The sequence below is a fragment of the Oryzias melastigma genome, linkage group LG22 (genome assembly GCF_002922805.2).
Source record: "Oryzias melastigma strain HK-1 linkage group LG22, ASM292280v2, whole genome shotgun sequence".
Classification (NCBI taxonomy): Eukaryota; Metazoa; Chordata; class Actinopteri; order Beloniformes; family Adrianichthyidae; genus Oryzias; species Oryzias melastigma.
Genome location: NC_050533.1, coordinates 2,391,916 through 2,412,610, shown reverse-complemented (window position 1 = coordinate 2,412,610; position 20,695 = coordinate 2,391,916). Strand labels below are relative to the sequence as shown.

At 40.3% G+C, this 20,695-nt stretch overlaps 3 protein-coding genes and 1 long non-coding RNA gene across 11 annotated transcripts in view; 3 read left to right on the top strand and 1 right to left on the bottom strand.

Annotated features, from left to right (window-relative positions):
• Window positions 1-605: 605 nt before the first annotated feature.
• Window positions 606-7,333, bottom strand: timm9 (translocase of inner mitochondrial membrane 9 homolog). 4 transcript variants are annotated; one of them, XM_024270916.2, is made up of 4 exons: window positions 7,032-7,333; window positions 4,430-4,478; window positions 2,667-2,762; window positions 606-937 (listed from the first exon to the last, which is right to left on the bottom strand). In XM_024270916.2, exons 2-4 carry the CDS (start codon window positions 4,466-4,468, stop codon window positions 803-805), a joined length of 270 nt encoding a protein of 89 aa, XP_024126684.1. In that variant the 5' UTR covers window positions 4,469-4,478; window positions 7,032-7,333; the 3' UTR covers window positions 606-802. The 4 variants fall into 4 exon arrangements, with proteins under 4 accessions (XP_024126684.1, XP_024126689.1, XP_024126675.1 ...); XM_024270921.2 differs by lacking the exon at window positions 7,032-7,333 and adding an exon at window positions 5,301-5,409; XM_024270907.1 differs by lacking the exon at window positions 7,032-7,333 and adding an exon at window positions 5,148-5,406.
• Window positions 2,754-4,782, top strand: LOC118598013. The gene is made up of 2 exons (XR_004947055.1): window positions 2,754-2,889; window positions 4,244-4,782. It is a non-coding gene; the product is annotated as an uncharacterized LOC118598013 (long non-coding RNA).
• The window catches only part of kiaa0586 (KIAA0586 ortholog), a 24,900-nt gene continuing 10,741 nt past the window's right edge, over window positions 6,537-20,695 (top strand). For 3 of the 5 annotated variants that reach the window (XM_024270840.2, XM_024270857.2, XM_024270848.2), the window contains exons 1-7: window positions 6,537-7,310; window positions 9,198-9,285; window positions 9,428-9,560; window positions 9,634-9,704; window positions 11,123-11,207; window positions 11,277-11,379; window positions 11,844-11,976. In XM_024270840.2, coding sequence (XP_024126608.1) covers window positions 7,010-7,310; window positions 9,198-9,285; window positions 9,428-9,560; window positions 9,634-9,704; window positions 11,123-11,207; window positions 11,277-11,379; window positions 11,844-11,976 — 914 coding nt within the window. In that variant the 5' untranslated portion in view covers window positions 6,537-7,009. The remainder of the gene's footprint in view (window positions 7,311-9,197; window positions 9,286-9,427; window positions 9,561-9,633; window positions 9,705-11,122; window positions 11,208-11,276; window positions 11,380-11,843; window positions 11,977-20,695) is intronic. The other 2 variants (XM_024270832.2, XM_024270865.2) reach the window with 2 other exon arrangements.
• Window positions 12,583-16,403, top strand: irf2bpl (interferon regulatory factor 2 binding protein-like). The gene has a single exon (XM_024270874.2). The coding sequence runs from the start codon at window positions 13,604-13,606 to the stop codon at window positions 15,299-15,301; it is 1,698 nt and encodes a 565-aa protein (XP_024126642.1). The 5' UTR covers window positions 12,583-13,603; the 3' UTR covers window positions 15,302-16,403.

The following is a 20,695-nucleotide window of genomic DNA, read 5'->3' as shown; positions in this document are numbered from 1 at the left end:
CAATTTTTGTGCCATATTTTGGCAATATGGGCGCCGTAATGTTGGAGTCATCTACTGTATGTAGAGAACTGGACTGAGTGAGTGAGCTGTCACCGATAGAAAATGACTTGCTTCCGATTCCAACCAAATTAAGTCAAATTAGTCACCATGTTTTTTGTAATATGGACGCCATCATGTTGGAGCCATTGACTGTATATGACTCGATGTTACACAGAGAACGTTGTAGAAAGAAGTTTTTGTTTTCTGTAAAATCTGTTCTGCACTAAAGGCGACAGAACGTAACTCGGCGTGTTCCGACTCGTCTTCTTTGTGGACCGATTCATGCACGGAGGAGAAACTTTTTAAGGAACCCGTCTGTGAGAAGGTGATCTGAAGAAGGAGCTGCGTCCTTATCAGGTCATCTCGATGCTTCCTTTCTCAAGGCTTTCTGCGAAGGCAGGACGGAACGCGCTACCGGATCAGGAACGACGATGTGTTTACACGGAAACCAGAGCGAGCCGGAGCAGTTCCTCATGAGGGTGAAGAGAGCTTCAATATCAAACGTACAACAGAAATAGAATGATTTTATTAGTTTCTAACATCAAGAGTTTAAACAAACCCACGTCTTAAATAAAAAAGACAAATTATTTTATTGTAAAACTCAAAATGATCTTTGCAGAGTTTTGGTTTTGAACATACCGTTAAAAAACTGTTTTCCATCTTTCTGTAAAGAAGAAACTTATAAACTTTAGTCCATATCCTGGTGGTGGTGGATCTGCTGGACCCGGACCAGCGTGGTTCTGCTCACGCCCTCAGAACCGCTTCAGCGGGGCTGACCCAGCAGGCCCGCTTTGGCGGCCAGAGCCTCGTTCTGCTGAATGTGATATTCCTGGAAGCGCATGGAGATCCGCTGGGTCATCTTCAGGTACTTCTGCAGGCAGGACTCGGAGCAGCTGGACTGCAACCAGAGACAGGAGCATTGGGAGAAAATACAGTTTCATCTGTGGATTTCTGATTTGAAAACCCAGAGTTCAACCGGTCAGATTGGGTTCTGCTTCACAGAAGGCTTTGAGCCGTTGAGCTACATCGCCCTTAGAAATCAGCATCCAAGAGACCACTTTAAATTAAACGTAAACGCACGTTCTGGGCTTCTGAGTTTAAAACTATGCAGGTTTATATGATCGTTTTTGCACTGCAAGTACAAAACACTGAACACGTGTTGAAAGTTCAGGATAAACTTTGACCAATCAGAGACCGACTTGGTAGCGTCCCTTTTTCATTCACCAACCGTCCATGTATGCCAGGAGTGTCAAACTCAACCGCACAAGGGGCCAAAATCCAAAACACACCTTAGATCACGGACAGGATAAACATGTTTTGAACACTCCAAAACTAAATCTTTAAAACTAAATCTTTTTAACATAATTATGAACTAGATATATAGCATTACCTGTGATAATGCTAGTGTGAATGCTGTAAGATGGATTTAGCCGCTGAAGATGCTGAAATTGATAGCTAAAAATGCTGAAGCTGATAGCCAATTAAAATATTATCTAAATGCCAAATTAGCCTAAAATACTCAAAAAAAGTTTAGGTTAGCCAAAACAGCTAGCATGTAGCTGAAAAATAGCTAAACTTAAAAATAGCCTAAAAAACTGAAAAAGACGTAGACCTGCTTGGTCCACACATAGCAAATCAATTCGGTGATACATCGCGATATTTTGTTTGGCGATACTTATATTGATTTAAAATGCTGACATGTTTAATTAATTATTTATGAGCGTCCTTTAACGTCTTACTTTTATTTTCCATCTAAACCTCCGACCACTGGGTGGCAGCACAGCTAATTGAGCCTCTTTGAGCAGCTCTACACCGCCACCAAAATAACAAGATCTCACGAGAACCAGCTTGTGTTTCATGTCCAGTCAGCATCGCAATTTTTTATTGTTACGAGACAGGTACTACTAAGTTATTTCTTGGGATGGGTACTGAAAAGTTATAGATTGTTCAGTTTTGGGATATATCGCGATATGCATCGTATCACTGGACTCTTGTCTTATAGACTTCTTTAACACAATTCGTATGAAAAATTAAGACCAGTTTCTCAGTCTGTCGATTTTTATTGATTTTTTCCATTTTAATTATTTATTCACATCTTATGATCAAAACTGTAGTTTCTTACCTTGTTTGTGGTCTGTTCCGTGATGCTTTAGCTTCTTTTTTTTTTTTTTTTAAACCAGTGGTTGTCCTTCAGCGTAAATGATTTGTTCTGCCGCTTTTTATTTCCATTATTTAATCAATATAATCGTGTTTGAAAACTTACATTTTCACAAGAAATTTAAAAATTGAGAAGTTTCAAGCAGCACAATTTTTAAGGCTCAGATAGTAAAATTCAAAACTGTTAAAGGTATTATTCTCAAATGTATAAATTCAATGCTTTTAAGACTTTTTAATACCTTTTGTAGATAAACCACGCCCACTCCCTGTTTTGGGCGGAGAAGGAAGATTGTTTTGTATTTTTTTTACAATCTTTTACAATCTTTTTTTTTTTTTAATATTTCGTCTGCTCCTGATTTACAGTGATTTAAGCTTAAGTTTCTTTATATATGTCCTTCATCGTCAGAAAAATCCAACAAGTTCATGTTAAAAACAGCATTTTATATCACAAACTGAAGCTGGGACTATACCTCCTCGGGTTTGACTTCTCTGGTGGTGAAGTCTTTGACACAGTCCATGAAGCAGTTCTCCGTCACCTTGTTGTAGGTTCCCAGAAACTCCTTGAACTGAGGGAGAAACCGGACAAATTAGGAACAGCGACTCCAGTGAGACGGACAGCTCCTCTGAGGAAGAGAAGCTCCAGAACTTTAAAGACGAACCGTTTCTAACAAGATGATTCAGAGTCTTCATCAGGTTTGTTCTGACTTCTCACACAGAGGAGACTGTTTTTAACATGTAGAAGTTATGGTTTAACTTAAGAAAATAAAAGCACCGTAACAGCTGACTGAGATCTAGGAAAGTGATGAACATGTTTTGTAGACCTGGAGGCATTAAGGTGGATCTGTATGGAGCTAAATTGAGGCCAATATTATTTGAAACCCAAATTAAAATAAAGAAGAAAAAATATTGGCGTTTGAATTCAGTTCAATTCAATTTTATCTATATAGCCCAAAATCACAAAAACATTTGCCTCATTGGCCAAAAAAAAGTAAAATGTCAGAAACTTTTTGTTGATCTCAAATTAATTTAAGTATTTTCAGCTTCAAATCTTCTGTTTTTCAAGTTTCAAAATTTCAATTTCAAACATTTTTTAACTTTCAACTTTTTTTTTATGTACGAATCTGAAAATTTCAATTTCAAAACTTTTTTCAGTTTCAAATCTTTTTTTTTTACTTTTTAACTTTTTCTTTACAAATCTGAAAGTTTCAGTTTCAAACCTTTTTTTTAACTTTCAACTTTTTTTTATTTACGAATCTGAAATTTTCAATTTAAAAACTTTTTTTTCCCGTTTCAAATCTTTTTTTAACTTTCAACTTTCTTTTTATTTTACGAATCTAAAAATTTGAATTTCAATACTTTTTCTCAGTTTCGAATCTTTTTTTTTTTTTAACTTTCAACTTTTTTTTTTTTTTANNTTAGTTTCAAAGATTTTTGTCATCGATTTTGATTGGTCCTTCGTGTTAGCCCCGCCCCAACGGGGCCAAAAGTTCGAAGCTGAAATTTTCAGATTTGGAAAAAAAAGAAAAAAACAAAAAAAAGATTTGAAACTCCAAACAATGTTTTGATATTGAAATTTTGAGTTTTGAAACCTAAAAAAATGAACATTCGAAGCAGAAAATAATTACGTTTTTTTTAGAATAGCAAAAATTTTCAAGTATTTTACATTTTTCTTTGGCCAAACACCAATATTTTTTTTTTCAATTCACTTCATTTGGGTCTCAAATAATATAGGCCCCAATTTAGCGCCATATATCTGTTGCAGGAAAACCATGTTTGAAGCTACTCTCACGTCACCCTCACCAACATGCATTTAAGTGGCTACTTCCAATAAAGAAAGTCAATGTAAACTCTCGGATTCACATGCAGCTTTTACGACCATATTTGGCTTCTATGTACAATTCCCATTAAATGCAAATAGAAACTCAAACCAGGTCAAACTGTCACAAATGAAGGACTCTGATTTGGTAGTGATGTACGGGTAGCATCCTTCTTAACTCATGGAAGTGCCGACCGTTTGAAATTTGATGAAAAATTTCGTTTTGTGCAGAAGGTGTTCCTCTCCGGCTCGGTGACCTCCTGCTGACGGAGGCGAAGACCAGAGGAGCAGAGCGATCTGCAGCCGTGACTCATCGCAGGACGCTCCCGCAGGAGCCGCTTCCTCTCACTCGACGCTCGAACACCGACGCGTGACCGGCTTTGTTTTAACGTGATAACGGAACGCTGCAGGACTCACCTGCTTGATCTGGTCGGACTCAGACACCTGCATCGCCATGGTTACCGCTCTGCAAGGAAATAACACAAATAGAATCAACAAATCCTTCAGATGTGGAGCAGCAGAATGAGAGGGAAAAGGTGAGAGCGGATCTGGGGGTCAACAGAGAACTGTGTTTAACAGAATCTGTGGAGGAAGGAAAACTGATTCACAGAAACAACAATCTCCATCTCAGCCTCCAAGAGGAATCTTTGCCCTCCAACCTGTTTAGAGCTTGTGGTGCGTTCAGGTACTGCCGATAATGATGGAAATGTCATTCTCCTCATTGTTTATTGATTAAGTCAATAAAATTACACATTTTGCAGAGAAATTCACTAAGCTGTGCCCACCCACAATGCACTTTGGTCCCACAATAAAAAAAAGTGTCTAGCCACGCCCCCGATTTGACGTAAACGTTTTGTTTGCCTTCACTTTAAATAAAGGTTTATTAAAAAAAAGAAGAAAAAATATCTAAAAAATATCTAAAGAGGATTTGCTGTCACATTTATATAATATAACCTGCTTCTGTTTCTCCGCTAAAGTTGGTATTTCTACTTCAGATATCAAGATTAAAAAAATAGATAACAAGGCGCGTGCTCACTTCAGATGCTAACAGTTAGCCTTGATAGCTTATTCCTCCTCCGCTTACATTTTCCTTTTCACCCCACTCATCCCCCATAAGTCTACCCGTTAGCATTACCTCTGCCGGAGCGCGTGCTGGAAGAGCTCGTGAAGGGCGCTCGAAGGAGCGCGTGCGCAGATGCTTTAAAACCTCCCAAAAGCCAGTGTGCTGTGAAACCGGGTGAAACGTGTCCCGCGCGACGGCAGCAGTCACCCAGTTTTAGCGACTGACCTTCAGGAGCGGAGTAAAAAAACAGACTCGAGCCCTTTGAGGGAGAAAAGTCCAAGAAAATCTAGAAAGGAACCAAGGAAGACCGCTGACATGCTGCGTTCATGAAAGCTCGGACTTCCGACAGTTAGCATTTTTAAATGGTTTTAAAATTAACTTTTAACAAAAAATAATGTTATTAGTTATAGTGTTTTTGGCATTCAAATCATATTTTATGTTTCCATGCATGACCCACATATTATAGTCAACATTAAGATAACTCACTCATCCGATTTCAGCTTAAAATGTAATATAAATAACTCGTAAACAATTCAATTTTTGTTTCCATACTGTCTAAAGTATTTAGAAATTTTATAAAAGTGCAGCTATATTACGTAAAAAATGTAATAAATAAATAAATAAATAAAAATGATTAGGGTGTGTTATAACATGAATTTGTAATGTCCGTTTTACAATTGTGTCATCCAAGGCGTCCCAAAAGGTGATTGGTCAGACCTCTTCTTCTTCTTCAAAGTTTGTTGTCGCAACAAACTGCAATTGTGGCCTTTGTCGCCACCAGGTGGTATAAACTTGGCATTGAAAAACGCAATATATAATATAATATAATATAATATAATATAATATAATATAATATACTATAATATACTATAATATAATATAATATAATATAATATAATATAATATAATATAATATAATATAATATAATATAATATAATATAATATAATAATTAACATATTTATTATAAAAAATATCTTGCCAGGCTTTTTTTTTTTAAACAATGTAGTGCATTTTCTTAACTTAAAAGAAACCTTAAAATATGTGGTAAAAAATCATTTTTTTGTACAAACATTACCAAAAACATGAGCTTCAGTTTCTGAATGATCTTCACAAAAATTACAACTAACATCAATATCTTCTTTAAATGTTGTCATATAGTGCTTTGTTGAGTAGAGTTTATAAAGAATTTTAAATGATACCTCTGACTTTATTTACTAGGAGATAGATATTTATGAAGGATAATTTTTAGCAACCAGTAGGATCCCATTCTGCTCCCACGCCCCTAGGAAAAGAGATTTAATGTTGAATAAAATATCTTTCTAATTAATGCATTTGGGTTGTAAAAAGTTATAAATAATGGTCCACGCTAAGAGGATTTACTTATGGAAAGATGAGAGTCTTTCAACGTTCTATTCACAACTTAAAACAAAATTAAAACCTCCAAAATGAAGGGAAAACTATGTATAAGGTGAGATCTCCTGAGAAAATGTTTGACCCAATTAATTATAAAAGTGTTATTTAGGGTAGAAAAGTCCATGAAAATTGAGTCCAACTGATTCATAGTCATTCATAACAACCAATTTCCTTATATAATGAGTCTTAGAGGTCAAAGTGAATTATTGATGTTCTTGTAATTAGTCGGTCAGCCGCTGGGGGGCAGCATCGGTTTATGAAGCGCAAAGCCTGCAGGAAATTTAACAGGGAAGAAGTTTGATTGTTTTTAAGAGTTTGTAGCAACAGGTGGTTGTTTTGCTTTCTTCACTTTATATATCTTTGTTTTTTGTTTTATAATGACTTTATTTTCATGGAATCGAGCGATTGTCACTGTAAACGTTCACGTTTTTCTCTAAATTCGCACCAAACCGCGTTTTTTCTGAAGCTGATTCAAGCGAAAGCGGGAAGTTTGAACGGAGTTAGCTAACTTTAGCCCACATGCTAACAGGTAAAGGCTCACCTGTCGACATGTTCTCGTCCTCCTCCCCTTCCCTTCCTCACGGCCACAGTTCGGTTCGGTCCTCGTGCGGTTCGGAAACCGCAGAGGTTTTGCTGCGTTCCACTCGGGTTCTTCTTTCGGACCGGAGCCGTGGGTCCGAATCAGGTCCTCGATCCGTCCACATCAGTGTACAGAAGCTACCGGACTCTACAGGGGTTAGGCCGAAGCGAACCGAACCGGAACCAAAACCGAAGAAGCATACACATCCTCCAGGGAGCCCGGAGGTAGAACCGGAGCCAGGTTTGTTGTTATCACCATGGCAACAGATGCTTCACACTCACGCTGAAGTTCATCTAATGTTTTTGATTTATTACAGTTTATTTATTCAGACACAACTAAGTAAATATATTCAGTTACATCATATAACATTTTTAACCTCGTTTTGAAATTAGAATTATGTTATTTTTAGGTCAAACTAAAGTTGGATTTATACGTTTTTTGGTTCTGAGACTCAGCTTCAGATTCTGAGCAGCTTTGGGATTTATTAGAGGAACAATCCTGCAGGCTTGAACTGATCCAGATCGTCAGATACCCCAATCCCTGCAAGGATTTTTATTCCGGTATCTTAAATCTTTGCTGGATCAGATCAAATCTGCTCAGGTTCTACTCTGAGCTGGGATCAAAATAATCCTAATTTTATGGATCAAACTGATTCAATCCACAGTTTGGAAATACCTAAACAGATTAACGGCAGGATTGGACCACTGAATCAGAATCCCAATCCTCAGGATTAAATTTGGTTTGAAATACCTAATGTCAGGATCCAATCGTAAGTTTGGGCAAAGTGCTGTTTACTTTGTCGTTTTCCATGTTTCACCTTTTTCTTTTGTTAAATAGCAACACCAGAGTAAAAGGTTTAATAAGCACTTGCTTCCCTGAAGTCAGTTTGGATGAGAGGTGGAGTTTGGGCGGTGATCAATGTTATTTCTTTGCAGTCACCTTTTTTTCTACCCTTTATTATTCAGTTTGATAAATAATTTTTGTTACAGTCTGGTATTATTATCTCTAACTGTTTTTGACAGTGGTTTCAAACCGATGAAACCGAGAAACAAATGTTCTGTTTCTCAGAGGATCACTGAGCTTCTGACATTATTTTCACTTAACTTGGATTTTAAATCAAAGATTTGATGTCTAATTCCGTCCAGAACCAAAGGAGTGTATTGTTTTTGTTTTTCTTTTTTTTTTGCGACTTTAAACGAAAATTTGACTCCCATCAAAGACTATGTAACTCACCAAAATTTACACACACCTACTAAAAGGTAAAAAAAAAAAAAAAAAAAAAATTGACAAAGTGAAAGACATCTCCCCCAAAAATGATGACATCACAGCAGGAGAAACCATAAAAAATGAATGGGGGAAAAAAAAAGAACATTCTAAAATCCACATATTAAGCTAAAATACATGTGTTAGGGAGATCCAAAGGACATTTTTAAAAAATAATATGGGATGGCCACAGGATTTACAGCTAAATTACCATTATTACATTACGTTTTCCCACAATGTGAGAAGACAAAACTTTAGTTCGAGCGAGCTTTTACAAATTTTACCTCAAGCAAACTTTCACTGACCTTTGACCTCAGGAGAAAGTCACCATGTTACCTTTACTAACTTCTACAAATTTAAACCCTTCCTAGAGATTTCAATCTATCATCTCCTAACTCCCTGAGCATCATTGGGAAGGTACTTGGAACAAAATGTTTGTATATTTTGACGATGTTAGCGTTGCGCACTTGAAAAAATTGTTTCCTTGTTGCTCGCTCACTGAAGTGTTGTGAAAATGTAATATATGAATCGTTAGATCAAGCGGAATGAAATGATATAACAAACAATATGAACATATTAGGAATGTGGGCGTGGTTAGCAAAAAAACTTCAGTTGCTAAGGAAATCAGAAAATTTACTTTTGCAGATTCCTCTAAAAATGACATCTATCTGTCCGTCATCCCCAGACGAGCAAAAAATAAAATGGTTGCTATGGCGATAAAACCAACAGAAAAGCTGCCATTTTGAAAAAAGTGCAGCTGCTCGCCGGTTTAATTTTCAAAATGCTTTTGCTGATTTGCCAGTTTGACTGTGAGTCCTGTTGACATGAAGGAACATCTTTTGCTTTCGGTTGTGTCACTAACAGGGTCTTCCTCGCCCGCAGATGAAGACGTGCTGACATCGCGCTTCACAGCCGGAGGTCGAGGAGTCGTTCTGGGAGCTCTGAGGAGGCGGTGAGGAGACGCTCTGCCTTCACCAGAACAGAATCGAAAATGAATATCTAAGAAAAGTGTTCATAGAATATAAACTTAGAAATGCTGGATTGATGATTTCATCCTTGCATCATGTGACCTCTGTGATCATACTGTTTCTCAGCTCCAACAGCGCCTCCAACAGGAAGGAGGTGCGAGTGCAGCTGCTCGACCGCAGGACAAAAAATCCCCAGAACAATTGTCAAGCTGCAGCTGGGATCGGGGTGCAGACGGAGACAACTGCTCCTCCCATCGGGGTAACTCTTTTAACCAGCTGACAAACACGTGTCGATCCATCTACTTTCATTCATTCATCTCTGTGGCCTTCAGGCTCCGTCGGATTTGGAGACTCGCGTGTCTCGACTACTTGAAGACATCCACAACCTGCTGGACTCTCACAGGTACTGACTGCTCTAGAAAACCTGAAAACGATCTTAAATCTGAATTTCTCAGGGTTTCTTTTTTTATATTTGCTGCCACTAACCATTAAATCATGGATAATGCCTTTTGGGGCGTCTATAATCATAAATGAATCGACTTTGCAGGAGGCAACCAGAGTTTGTATTAGCTAAAGTCCAAAATACCCTAAAAAACAAAAACAAAAGCCTAAATTAGCCAAAATAGCTAGCATGTAGCTGAAATACTAGTTAAAATCCAAAACAGCCTAAAAAAACAAAAACAAAAGCCTAAATTAGCCAAAATAGCTAGCATGCAGCTAAAATATTAGCTAAAATCCAAAAAAGCCTAAAAACCAAAAAAAATAAAAAATAAATAAATAAAGTAGCTAAAACAGCTGACATTGACCTGAAGTATTAGCTAAACTCCAAATTAGCCTAAAAAAACGTAACTGTAATCATCCACAATCAGGGATGTCCCATAATACCTACCTTTTCTGGTTTCTCATTGTGTTTTTGTTACATTTTGGTTCCTGGAGTTAAGTTTTGATTTCTAAAATGTAATTTTGTTTTTTTAATAATAAATTATATTTGTTGTAGTGAACCTTAAAATATTTCTGCGTGCGTCGAATTATTTGTTGATGTGATTTGAACTTCAGGGCCACCGTACTTCCCTCTCAGTTTTTGGAGGAAGGTTTGAATCATCCTCCTAGTTCACTGCAGCTTCTCTCCCTTCTTTAAAGATCCATTTGATCACATTTTGATCTATTTTCAAAGTGTTTCCAGAGGTCTTTTGATTATAATTTTGCTGTTTTTAGTCATAATCAAAATGTTTTCTAAGACACATTTTCTGCAGAGCGGCAGGAGTTCATGAGAAATTTGTTTCTGAGTTCTGGGCGCGTCCATTGGCAAAGCAAGCCTGCCCCTCTTCCCATCATCTATCTGTTTTCACTCTCTCCCACTAGCTTACAGCCCTTCACAACCCCTGCGTAACATTAGCGGTGCAACAAAAAGGGCAGCAATATCGAAGATATATAGTTTTGATCTAGATTCCAGCTCAGACGAGGATTTATTTGTCTGCAGGTGGATGCATCAGAATTGGGCGGAGCAGGGAGCTCGTGGCTCCGCCCATCGTATTTTACTACATCACAAATACAATCTTTTTCAAATGGCATTTCTGCATCTGAGTGACGACAATTAAAATGTAAAAATATGCATAAATGTAATTTAATCGTACATCATCGGAAAAATACCATAAGAACATGTTAAAAATAGAGTTTTTATAGGAGTGGGTCTTTAAAAAAAACTCACTTCTTTCACAGACGAACCAGCTGATCATCAGCTGATCACCGATTATTAATTTTCTGTTGATGTTTCTGTTTTTTGCGTTTCCATTCTAACAACTCTGTCATCCCTATTTTAAGGAGGGACGACAGCATGGGGCGGAGCCTGAGCCAGCAGACGCTGCAGCACCTGGACGCTCTGCAGAGGCAGCAGCTGCAGCTGCAGGTAAACTCACCTGTTCAGGGTCTGAATCGTCATCGTTTCACTGCCGCTCATTAGCTTTCCTCCAATCAGGGCCAACTGCTGGAGTCAGCACTCAAGATAGTGACAGGCCACGCCTCCCCGGCCTCTGATGTCACACCTTCGGTCCGCCCACAGCGTCTCCAGGTTACAACAGGTAAACACACCTTCGTTCTGTGATGTTTTTGATCAAACTATTCAGTTTTTAGCTCCGGCACCAGGGGGCGCCCCCCTTTTTATTGATTGTTTTTGTGGTAAAAATACATGTTTGTGGATAAAAACATTTTCTGCCTCGCAGGTATACAAAGTGTTAAAGTTAAATTAGTTATGAGCAGCTGCAGCCAGCAGGGGGCAGCAGCACCCATCTTATCCTTACAGCTGCTTCACTGCATGGAAGGAGTCAGGTTTCCATGGGAACCACTATGTTTGCACATCTGAGCTATATATAGATTTTATTCTGCACAGGTGTGTATGCACCTGTGTGTTAAAACACAATCCAAATCCACGTCTGATCGTCTCTGATTGGTGGATGGAAAAACCGGAAGGTTTTCTTCTTCTCAAAAGGAACGTTTTCAGGTGCATTTCCAGCTCAAACTCCTCTTCTCGTCTCCTACTCCTCAGTGAACGGCGACTGCTGCCGGCAGCACGGCTGCTCGACGCACGGACGTCTCCCCGTCGGCACCGCGGCCCCCGATACGCCCCCCGTTACCATGGAAACACACCACCGTGACAGCAGGCCCCAGCAGCTAACCAGGTGAAGGAGATGGGATGGGGAGGTTCTGTCACAGTGTTGTTGGTGGAGGTGAGGAGGATGGATTCATGCAGCGCTCCATCACTGAGGTTCATCTGAAGGTCGTTACAGATCCGTAACCATTAAACCTGCAGCTGAGGCTGAGGATGATGTTGGTACCCATAGAATCCAATCACAACCGTCCATCAGATGCAGAGGTGGATCTCCGTTCCACACGTTAGTCTTTAGCACAGGGGTATCAAAGTGGAGGCCCGGGGGCCGGATCCGGCCCTCCAGATCCTTTTATTTATTGTTATTAGTGGCCCAATGGTATCTTATTATCTATTTTTAACTTGAATAATTTTGACAAAATGTATTTTATGGAGAGTAAAATATTGAAAGTAATTTAATGTTTATGTTGATTTATTCTGGAATAATATTCCTGCCTTTTTATTATTCATAATTATGTTAAAAAGTTACAGTTTTAAAGCTTTAAAAATTACAATTCTGCAGGTTTTTGGACTATTTTAGTTTGCTAAGATTTTTAACACTGTTTTGGAGTTTAGCTGATATTTCAGCTACAGATGTTTGGTTAATCTAGGCTTTTTTGTTTGTTTGTTTTTTAGGCTATTTTGAAGTTTAGCTAATTTTTTAACTACATGCTACTAAGGGAAAAAAAATATAGATATTTGAATTTTAAGCGTGAAACTTCAGGGTCCTGTTATTTCTGGTTTCTAGAAGCTATTTCAGAATGTAGTGGACCTCAGAAGGTTTGACCCGAGCTCTGTAGCAGGTCAGCACGTGTGCTTGATCTGAACCTGATCCCACACCTGGTTGTCTGACGTGTTACCATGACGACAGAGCGACACCAAAGCATAACTTCTTCCGAGCTTGATTTGGTTTGGTTTTTTTATTTGTCCTGAACGCAGCAGCAAATTTCCTGTAAAGTTCAAACAAAAATATAAAGGATGGAATTAATAAATATGCAAATCCGATGGAGCTCTGAGAGGATGCGTTCAAAGACCAGCATGCAGCCGCTTTATGAGGACGGTTCACATCTCAGACATATCTGAGGAGGATGCCACCAAGAATTAAAGTGTCAATCATCCAGACAATTTTGCTCAGTCTGCTGCTGCGGCTCCTCGGCTGTTTCGGCCTTTTTGCTGAAGGAGTTTGACGTTTCACTCTACGATTTTTCGTTCAGACACAGCTGAGCTCCTTCTTTTGTCTGACACGAGCACATCTTCCTCCAGTCGGACGATGGAATCCATCCTGACCAATTCCCGTTTTTCCAGCCGTGACCTTCACCGGCTCACCTGTTTCTGATGCTGCTCACTGATTTATGTCAGTCAAAAACTGCAGGATTTACCCCCCACCCGACCCCACCCTCATCCACCCGTTCATTCAGACAAAATGCAACAATCCCGAGGATGATGATGAGGAGGAGCTGCAGGAGGAGGAAGGCCAGCAAAGGTGCATCCGTGGTGGGGGCGGAGGGGGGGCTGCAACCAAATTTCTCATCTTGGCTGGTGGATGCGGGGGGAGAGACCCCCTCCCCCCTCCACCTCTGCAGCAGGAGGAGGAACAATAACCTGAGAGGAGCCGCAGTCTCAGCGCACGGAGCAGCTCAGCGGAGGCGCCGGGAGGGAGAATGTCCTCCCCGCAGCTCCCCGCGTCCCGCAGGCAGTCCTGCTACCTGTGCGACCTGCCCCGCATGCCCTGGGCCATGATCTGGGACTTCACCGAGCCCGTGTGCCGCGGCTGCGTCAACTACGAGGGAGCGGACCGGGTCGAGTTCGTCATCGAGACCACCCGCCACCTGAAGCGGGCGCAGGGCTTCCAGGACGGCCGGCCGCCCTCCGCGGCGAAGCCTCCCGCCAAGGAACCGGGCGGGATCCCGCCGGCGGACGGAGCGGGGAAGTCCCTGCAGCCGGACCGGTACTCGGTCAGTCGCTTCGACTACGCCGGAACCAGGCAGGCGAATGGATATGTCGGACCGAACGGGTACAAGACGGACGAGGGTCCTCCGGACCTGAACCGGCAGAGCCCGAACTCCCGCGCGAGGAGCAGCGGTGGTCCGGCGTCCTCGGCGGGACAGACCAACGTCCCCCCGAACCTGTTGCCGCAGACGCTGCTCCCGCACGGTCTGGTCGGGAGAGTAGCCCCGCAGAGCTCCGCGGGGCGGCCCGCCTCGGTCTCCAGCACCGACCAGGAGCGGGAGGCGAAGGAGAAGCAGCGGAGCGCCGAGGCGCTGGCGGAGCTGAGCGAGAGCCTCCGGAACCGGCAGGAGGAGTGGGCGAGCCGGCCCAAGGCGGTGCGGGACACGCTGCTGGCGCTGTCCGCCTGCACGCCGTTCGACGTCCGCTTCAAGAAGGACCACGGCCTGGTCGGCCGGGTCTTCGCCTTCGACGCGGCGGCCAAAAGCGGCGCGGAGTTCGAGCTGAAGATCTTCATCGAGTACCCGAGCGGCTCCGGGGCCGTCTTCTCCAGCGCCTCCGGGGTGGCCAAGCAGATGTACCAGGACTGCATGAAGGACTTCGGCCGCGGCCTTTCCTCCGGGTTCAAGTACCTGGAGTACGAGAAGAAGCACGGCTCCGGGGACTGGCGGCTGCTCGGGGATCTGCTGCCGGAGTCGCTGCGGTTCTTCAAGGAGGCGGTCGGAGAGGAGATGCTCCCGCAGGCGCACACCGACACCAGCTTCCCGCTGCTGCCTCACGGCCGGGCGCTGAGCTCCGGCAGGCCGGGCCAGAGGAAGAGGAAAACCTCCCCGGAGCCGGACTCCGCGGAGGAGCCGCAGCGGCAGCAGTGGATCTCCGGTCAGGCGGAGGCGCTGAAGCTCTCGGCGGCGGGCTCCTTCTCCTCCGGCCGGAGCTCGCCTCCGGAGGCTCCGTCCCCGATGGCGGCTCTGGTGTCGGCGGCGGACGCGCTGGGGAACCCGTACTCCCCCAACAAGGACCGGGACTCCGTCCACTCCACCTCCTCCAGACAGAACAGCAGCCCGGTGTCCCCCGCCTCCCTGAGCGGCCAGAGGCGCCTCCCGGAGCAGCCGCACCCTCCCAACGTGCCCGACTCCCCCGCGGCCAACAGCGGGCCCCTGTGCTGCACCATCTGCCACGAACGCTTGGAGGACACGCACTTCGTCCAGTGTCCCTCCGTGCCCGGCCACAAGTTCTGCTTCCCCTGCTCCAGAGAGAGCATCAAGGCCCAGGGCGCCTCCGGAGAGGTGTACTGCCCCAGCGGGGAGAAATGCCCCCTGCTGGGCTCCAACGTGCCCTGGGCCTTCATGCAGGGAGAGATAGCCACGATCCTGGCTGGAGACGTGAAGGTAAAGAAGGAGAGAGACCCCTGAGGAGGAGGAGGAGATGCTCCACCAGCAGGTCTGCTCCTGCAGAATCGAACCCTGGAGTCACAAATGAAGCTGAAACTCTGATCTTCAGCTGCTTCTCTGAACCTGTTTTGTAAAGAAAGTTTTTTCTTTGAGAAAACTTTAAAACCTGTGAGTTTGAACTTTTGTTTGGGTGACACTTGAGTCTCAGGTGTAATTTAAGTCGATTCTTGAATTTTTTATTTACTTGTCAGAAGATTCTACTGGTAGTAATGTGGTGGATTCAGAAGATGCAGCTTCATGAAATAACCCAAAAGCTTCCTGAGTTCTCATGGGTCCTTCACAGACTTCAGCCTTTGAAACTTTCACATTTTCTCTGAACAGCAAAAAAAAAGTTTCGGTCAAAAGTTTTAGAACACTCAAATTTTTTCCATTCAAAAACCATAAAGTTTTATTTTAAAAAAGGTGCAAAAACAAATTTTTTAAGTCTGTCTTCCATTGATAGATGTTTTCTTTTCATTTTGGAAGCAACAAAAGTTTTAGCTGCACAACACTGTAAAAACACTGTAAATTTTACAATAAAAATAAATTAAATACATAAAATACACTAAAATAAAAATATAAAAAACTACGTACTGAGGTTGCTACAATTCAAAATACAGTCCCTCATGAGTAACCTTTTTTAAACTGTAGATGGAAACATTTTTACCCTTTAAAAATAAAATGTTACTGCATAAAATTTGCGGAAACTATATATATTACAGTAAAAAAAGTGAATCTAGTTACTAAAATCTCACTGTAAACAGTGAGAAATGAAACCATGATAATTTTTTTGGGGAAAAAAGTTTGTTTTTATTTATTTGTTTATTTATTTGATTTTCTTGTGCCATTTTTTACTTTAAAAATAAGCATATTTACTCCTAATAAGACAACGTAACACTACAAAACTGGCATACATTAATTTTCATGGTAAAAAATAAGTTGTTATTTTAAGGCTATCTCAGTAAAAATATGTTTGTTTTCTTTTACATTTCTTCTCTTGTAATCTCTCTAATTTTTATTGTGACAGATTTACCTCAAACTTTTATTTAAGATAAAAAAACAACAACTGAGGTTGTCTGAAGAAGAAATGAAAAAACAAAAACATATTTTTGTTTTTACCATTAAAAAAATTTAAAGTAACGATATGAGCCAAAGAAAAAACATATAATAAATTTGATGGTGAAAAAAAAGCTCTGAGAATTTCATTGTAAGGATAAAAGTGTTAATTTTAATGATATTATGTTATTTTTTCACTGTAAAAATTAAGGTGTTAATTTTACAGTAAAAGCTTTTTTTGTCTTAAACAGTTCTTAAGAATTTTTTTACTGTGTACTTCCTTTAAAAACCATATAATGTGACTATAAAACTAGCAAAAACACATTTATTTATTATAATTTGTTGTTGTGATTACACAGAATTTCACTGTAAAAATAATTACTTTTAATGACATTCCCATAAAATGGTTTTTGTTTTTGCATTTCTTCTTCATTAGCCTTTTTCATTTTTACTATAAATGTGATGTATTTGCACTTTAAAAATGTAGTGTAACACTTTAGAATAGGAAAACAATAAACATTAATTTTATAATTGTTAGTGGAGGTTGAAAGAGTTACTCTGTGAAAAATTATGTTAATTTTAAGAATATTAAGGTTAAAATATAAAAAAGACTGTTCTTCTTTGGATAATCCTTTATATTTTTTTTCTGTAAAAGGAAACGTATTAACTCTTTAAAGAATATAACATAACACCGTAAAAGAAGCAAAGACACATTAATTTTGGAATAAATTTTTCTGTCAAAATGTTTAGGGACTTTTTATGCAATTACATCTAAAATACATTATGTCGAATGCAGACAGAGAATGTTTTAGGTCATCTAGAACACCTGCAGGAACAACTTCATAAACCTCCAACAACACAGCTTTAAATTAAGTTAAAACTATTTAAAATTATTTTGTGTTCCGTTAAAATGCATTCAATCTTCTGTTTCAGTTAACCTCGCCTTTTATTCCCAATAATCAACTTTTATACCGTTTTTATTTAATTATTATTATTTTATTTAATTTTTTTACACCTCAAGCAAAACTAAAACTGGGGATCTAATACTTTTGACCGGTGACATGAATGCTGCTTTTTTTAAAGAACAGATTTCAGTCTGATACATTTTTGACTTTATTTAAGATAAATATTTTGTAAATGCGCAGTTTTGGTTTAGATAAACAACATTTTTATTTATTTGTATTTATTTATTCTCTTTGAGTTTCATAAGTTTGACATTTACAGCCATGTTGTTGTTTTTTATGTAACTTCTCACCAATAATCATATAAACAGTTCTGAATCATTGTGTTTGGTCACGATTCTGCTGAAGGACTGAAAGCTGCAGACTTGTGGCTCACAGACGTGCAGTGAACTCCTCATAGGGTTATATCTAACATCATAGTATATCCTGTGCTCTAGCATAGCACTTTTTATGGTATGTGTTCCTTATTTCTCTATGGGAAGCGTCCTCCGCCCGTGCAGAAGCGGCGTGGGCGGAGCTCCAAGCTGTGCAGTTCCATGTTTCGGTGTCATAGATGTTGGTGTTTCAGAAGCAGCCTCCTCGCCGTGTCTGTGGTTGGGGGGTGGCGGGGGTGGGTCTCCAGGCTGTGTCTTTGTGTAGAAACATGTTTTGTGGTTTGAATGTTGTTGGTGATTCCAACACATCTGGTCTTGTAACGTGCCTTGAGGCTGAGCCACTTCTAATAAACTCCCCCTGTATGAACGTTTGTCGTCACGTCACGACTTCTTCAGCGTGAATTTGAGGCCGAATCTGCTGCAATAAACAGAGAATTTCTGCAGCGTCTTGTCGCGGTTCTTTGTTACTCGTTTGAACGGACTCTCCCAGGCTGCAGTTAGAGCAGGTCAGATGGATGCAGCTTCTGCTGGGTAATGAATTCATGGAGCCCATCTGCTGCATCAGCAGCTTCTTCAGAGGATTCCAGTGCAGCACATGTTTGATCTGTGAAGGATTTCTTCTTCATCTGCAGATTCACCCTGGATATAAAACACTGATGACTAGGGTTGCCACAAATTATTATTTTAATCGACGAATCATCGATTATTTTTTCCGATTAGTCGACTAATCGGGTCGTGTGCAAAGTGGATGTAAAATGAACATCTTAACCATCATTAGCTTTACACTAACTACAAATAAAGACATTAAAGATGATAGTTTGTTAAACTCTTAATGAATTGTGCAGCCTCTGTTCTTCAGTAGTGTCTGGTATTATAACAAGGTTATTCTAGAAAAGTTGCATTACCTACAATAGTGTGAATGCTTTTTGCTGAAAGTAGTCACTAAAGATGCTGAAGCTGTTTCCTGAAAATGGCAACGCAATTGACTTTAATTGCTCAATTACTTATTATTCATTTGCTGAAAATGAAAAAAAAAAATTGAAAAATGTTAAATTTGCTAAAAGACTGGAAATTTTGTTAAAGAACTATGAAAGAGCGCTGAAGTTGACCTAAATTTTTTGAAATTTTGTAGTAAAGTTGCTTAAAAATCCCAAATACATGCCAATTCTGCAGAATTTTTTTTTGCTTAAATATAAGCTAAACTCCAAATTATCCCAAAAATCTTACTAGATGTCATATTATCCAAAAAAGCTAGCTTGTTGCTTCAAAAAAGTAAACTAAATTTGTCAAAAATGTTAGCCTAAAACTGATGGAAAACTCTAAATAGCCTAAACGTTAGCATTCTGCTCAAATATTAGTTAAACTCCAAATTAGCATAAAAAAGCCTCAGTAATGCCAAATTAGCCAAAAGCTAACACATCGCTTAAATACTAGTGAAACTCCAAAATAGCCTAAAATTACCAAAAACGTTATCCTGTTGCTAAAATAGATGCAAAGCAATACATTAGCTTAAAAAATCTCAATAGATTTAAAAAATAGCCAAAAATGTTAAACGTTTCTAAAGTAGAAGCTAAACTCCAAATTTGCATAAAAAAGCTCATTAGTGCCAAAATAGCCACAAAAAATAGTTAGCTCATTGCTTAAATATTAGCTAAACTCCAAATAGATTAAAATTCCTCAGTAAACTAAATTAGTCAAAAGGGTTAGCATGTTGCTAAAATAGAAGCTAAACTCCAATATTTTTTTAATTGCTATAAAAGATGAAAACGTAGCCTATGGATTTATTTAAAGACTTGTTGCTAATCAACTTAAAAAATTTGACTTGTTTATAATTTAGACTTTCTCATTCATTTCCTATGGGGCAAATTTTGTTCAATATTTCAAAAACTATAAAGTTCATGAATACCAAAAATACATTTTGAAACCAAGATCACTGAAAGTGTGACAAGTTTTTACGTGCTGAAAAACGTACGGAAAGGAGCAGGAGAATTACTATAGGGGGAACATTTACCAAGCATTAAAACAAAATTTAATGAGGTCTGAAACAAGGAGCTATTTGTCCACAAAATATACAGTTTTGGTCCCACTGACTCAAATATTTTTTAAAAAGTGCATTTTTTTGTGCTGAACGCTCACAACTGTTCAACTTTGCTGCACTCTGACTCCATATAATATAAAATAGTAACTAATTAGATATTTTAATATATAATTAGTCGAATAATTGTGGCAGCCCTACTGACGACACAGAGATCTCCTGCTCGTGCACGCTTTAAGATAAAGTCAATAAGCTGCTGTTGCTACTCCTTAACGCCACACATCCACAGAAGAGTCGAACTCTGTTCACAGCGGCTCTGCAGCGCAGCAGAACCTGATCCTCAGATCTTCCTCCGTCTATTTCCTGATCCTCAGATCTTCCTCCGTCTATTTCCTGATCCTCAGATCTTCCTCCGTCTATTTCCTGATCCTCAGATCTTCCTCCGTCCATTTCCTGATCCTCAGCCTCTTTTCTGCATCATATTTCTGACTGGATTTATTCACACCTGCAGCCCCCACCCTGAACGGGTTAATCTGATGTCAGCGTCTGAGGAAATCTCGCACGTGTCAGGAGACCCCTCGTGAGTTTATGTGGAGGTGGGATGCTGAAAGCAGCTCTTCATTATAGAGTCGATGTCTGAAATCAGGAGCAGGAGGCTTCCCGCCGCCGCAGGAATCAGGACAATGTTTCAGAGCTTCAGGCTGCAGCTTCAGCTCCACACATCCCTGTTTTTCTCTGTCTCCACATCGCTGCAGTCAGGGGTTTCTGTGCTCACCTTCTTCCCTCTGTTGCCATGGAAGAGGATGTGGTTGCCATGGTTACAGCTACCCCGGCTAGAGATGTATTCAGGAATGCGACACGAAAGCAGTGGCATTAGCATCTGATCGGGGGCTGGTTGATGGTTGAATGGGTGGATCAATAACCCCCGAGACCATCATTCGTGCCGTAG

Coding starts and splice junctions, on each gene's coding strand:
- timm9 (XM_024270916.2), bottom strand. CDS start 4,468: ATGGCGATGCAGGTGTCTGAGTCCGACCAGATCAAGCAG. Junction 2,763..4,429: donor AGTCCGACCAGATCAAGCAG/GTGAGTCCTGCA, acceptor TTTCTCCCTCAG/TTCAAGGAGTTTCTGGGAAC. Junction 938..2,666: donor GAGAAGTCAAACCCGAGGAG/GTATAGTCCCAG, acceptor CTCTGGTTGCAG/TCCAGCTGCTCCGAGTCCTG.
- irf2bpl (XM_024270874.2), top strand. CDS start 13,604: ATGTCCTCCCCGCAGCTCCCCGCGTCCCGCAGGCAGTCCTGCTACCTG.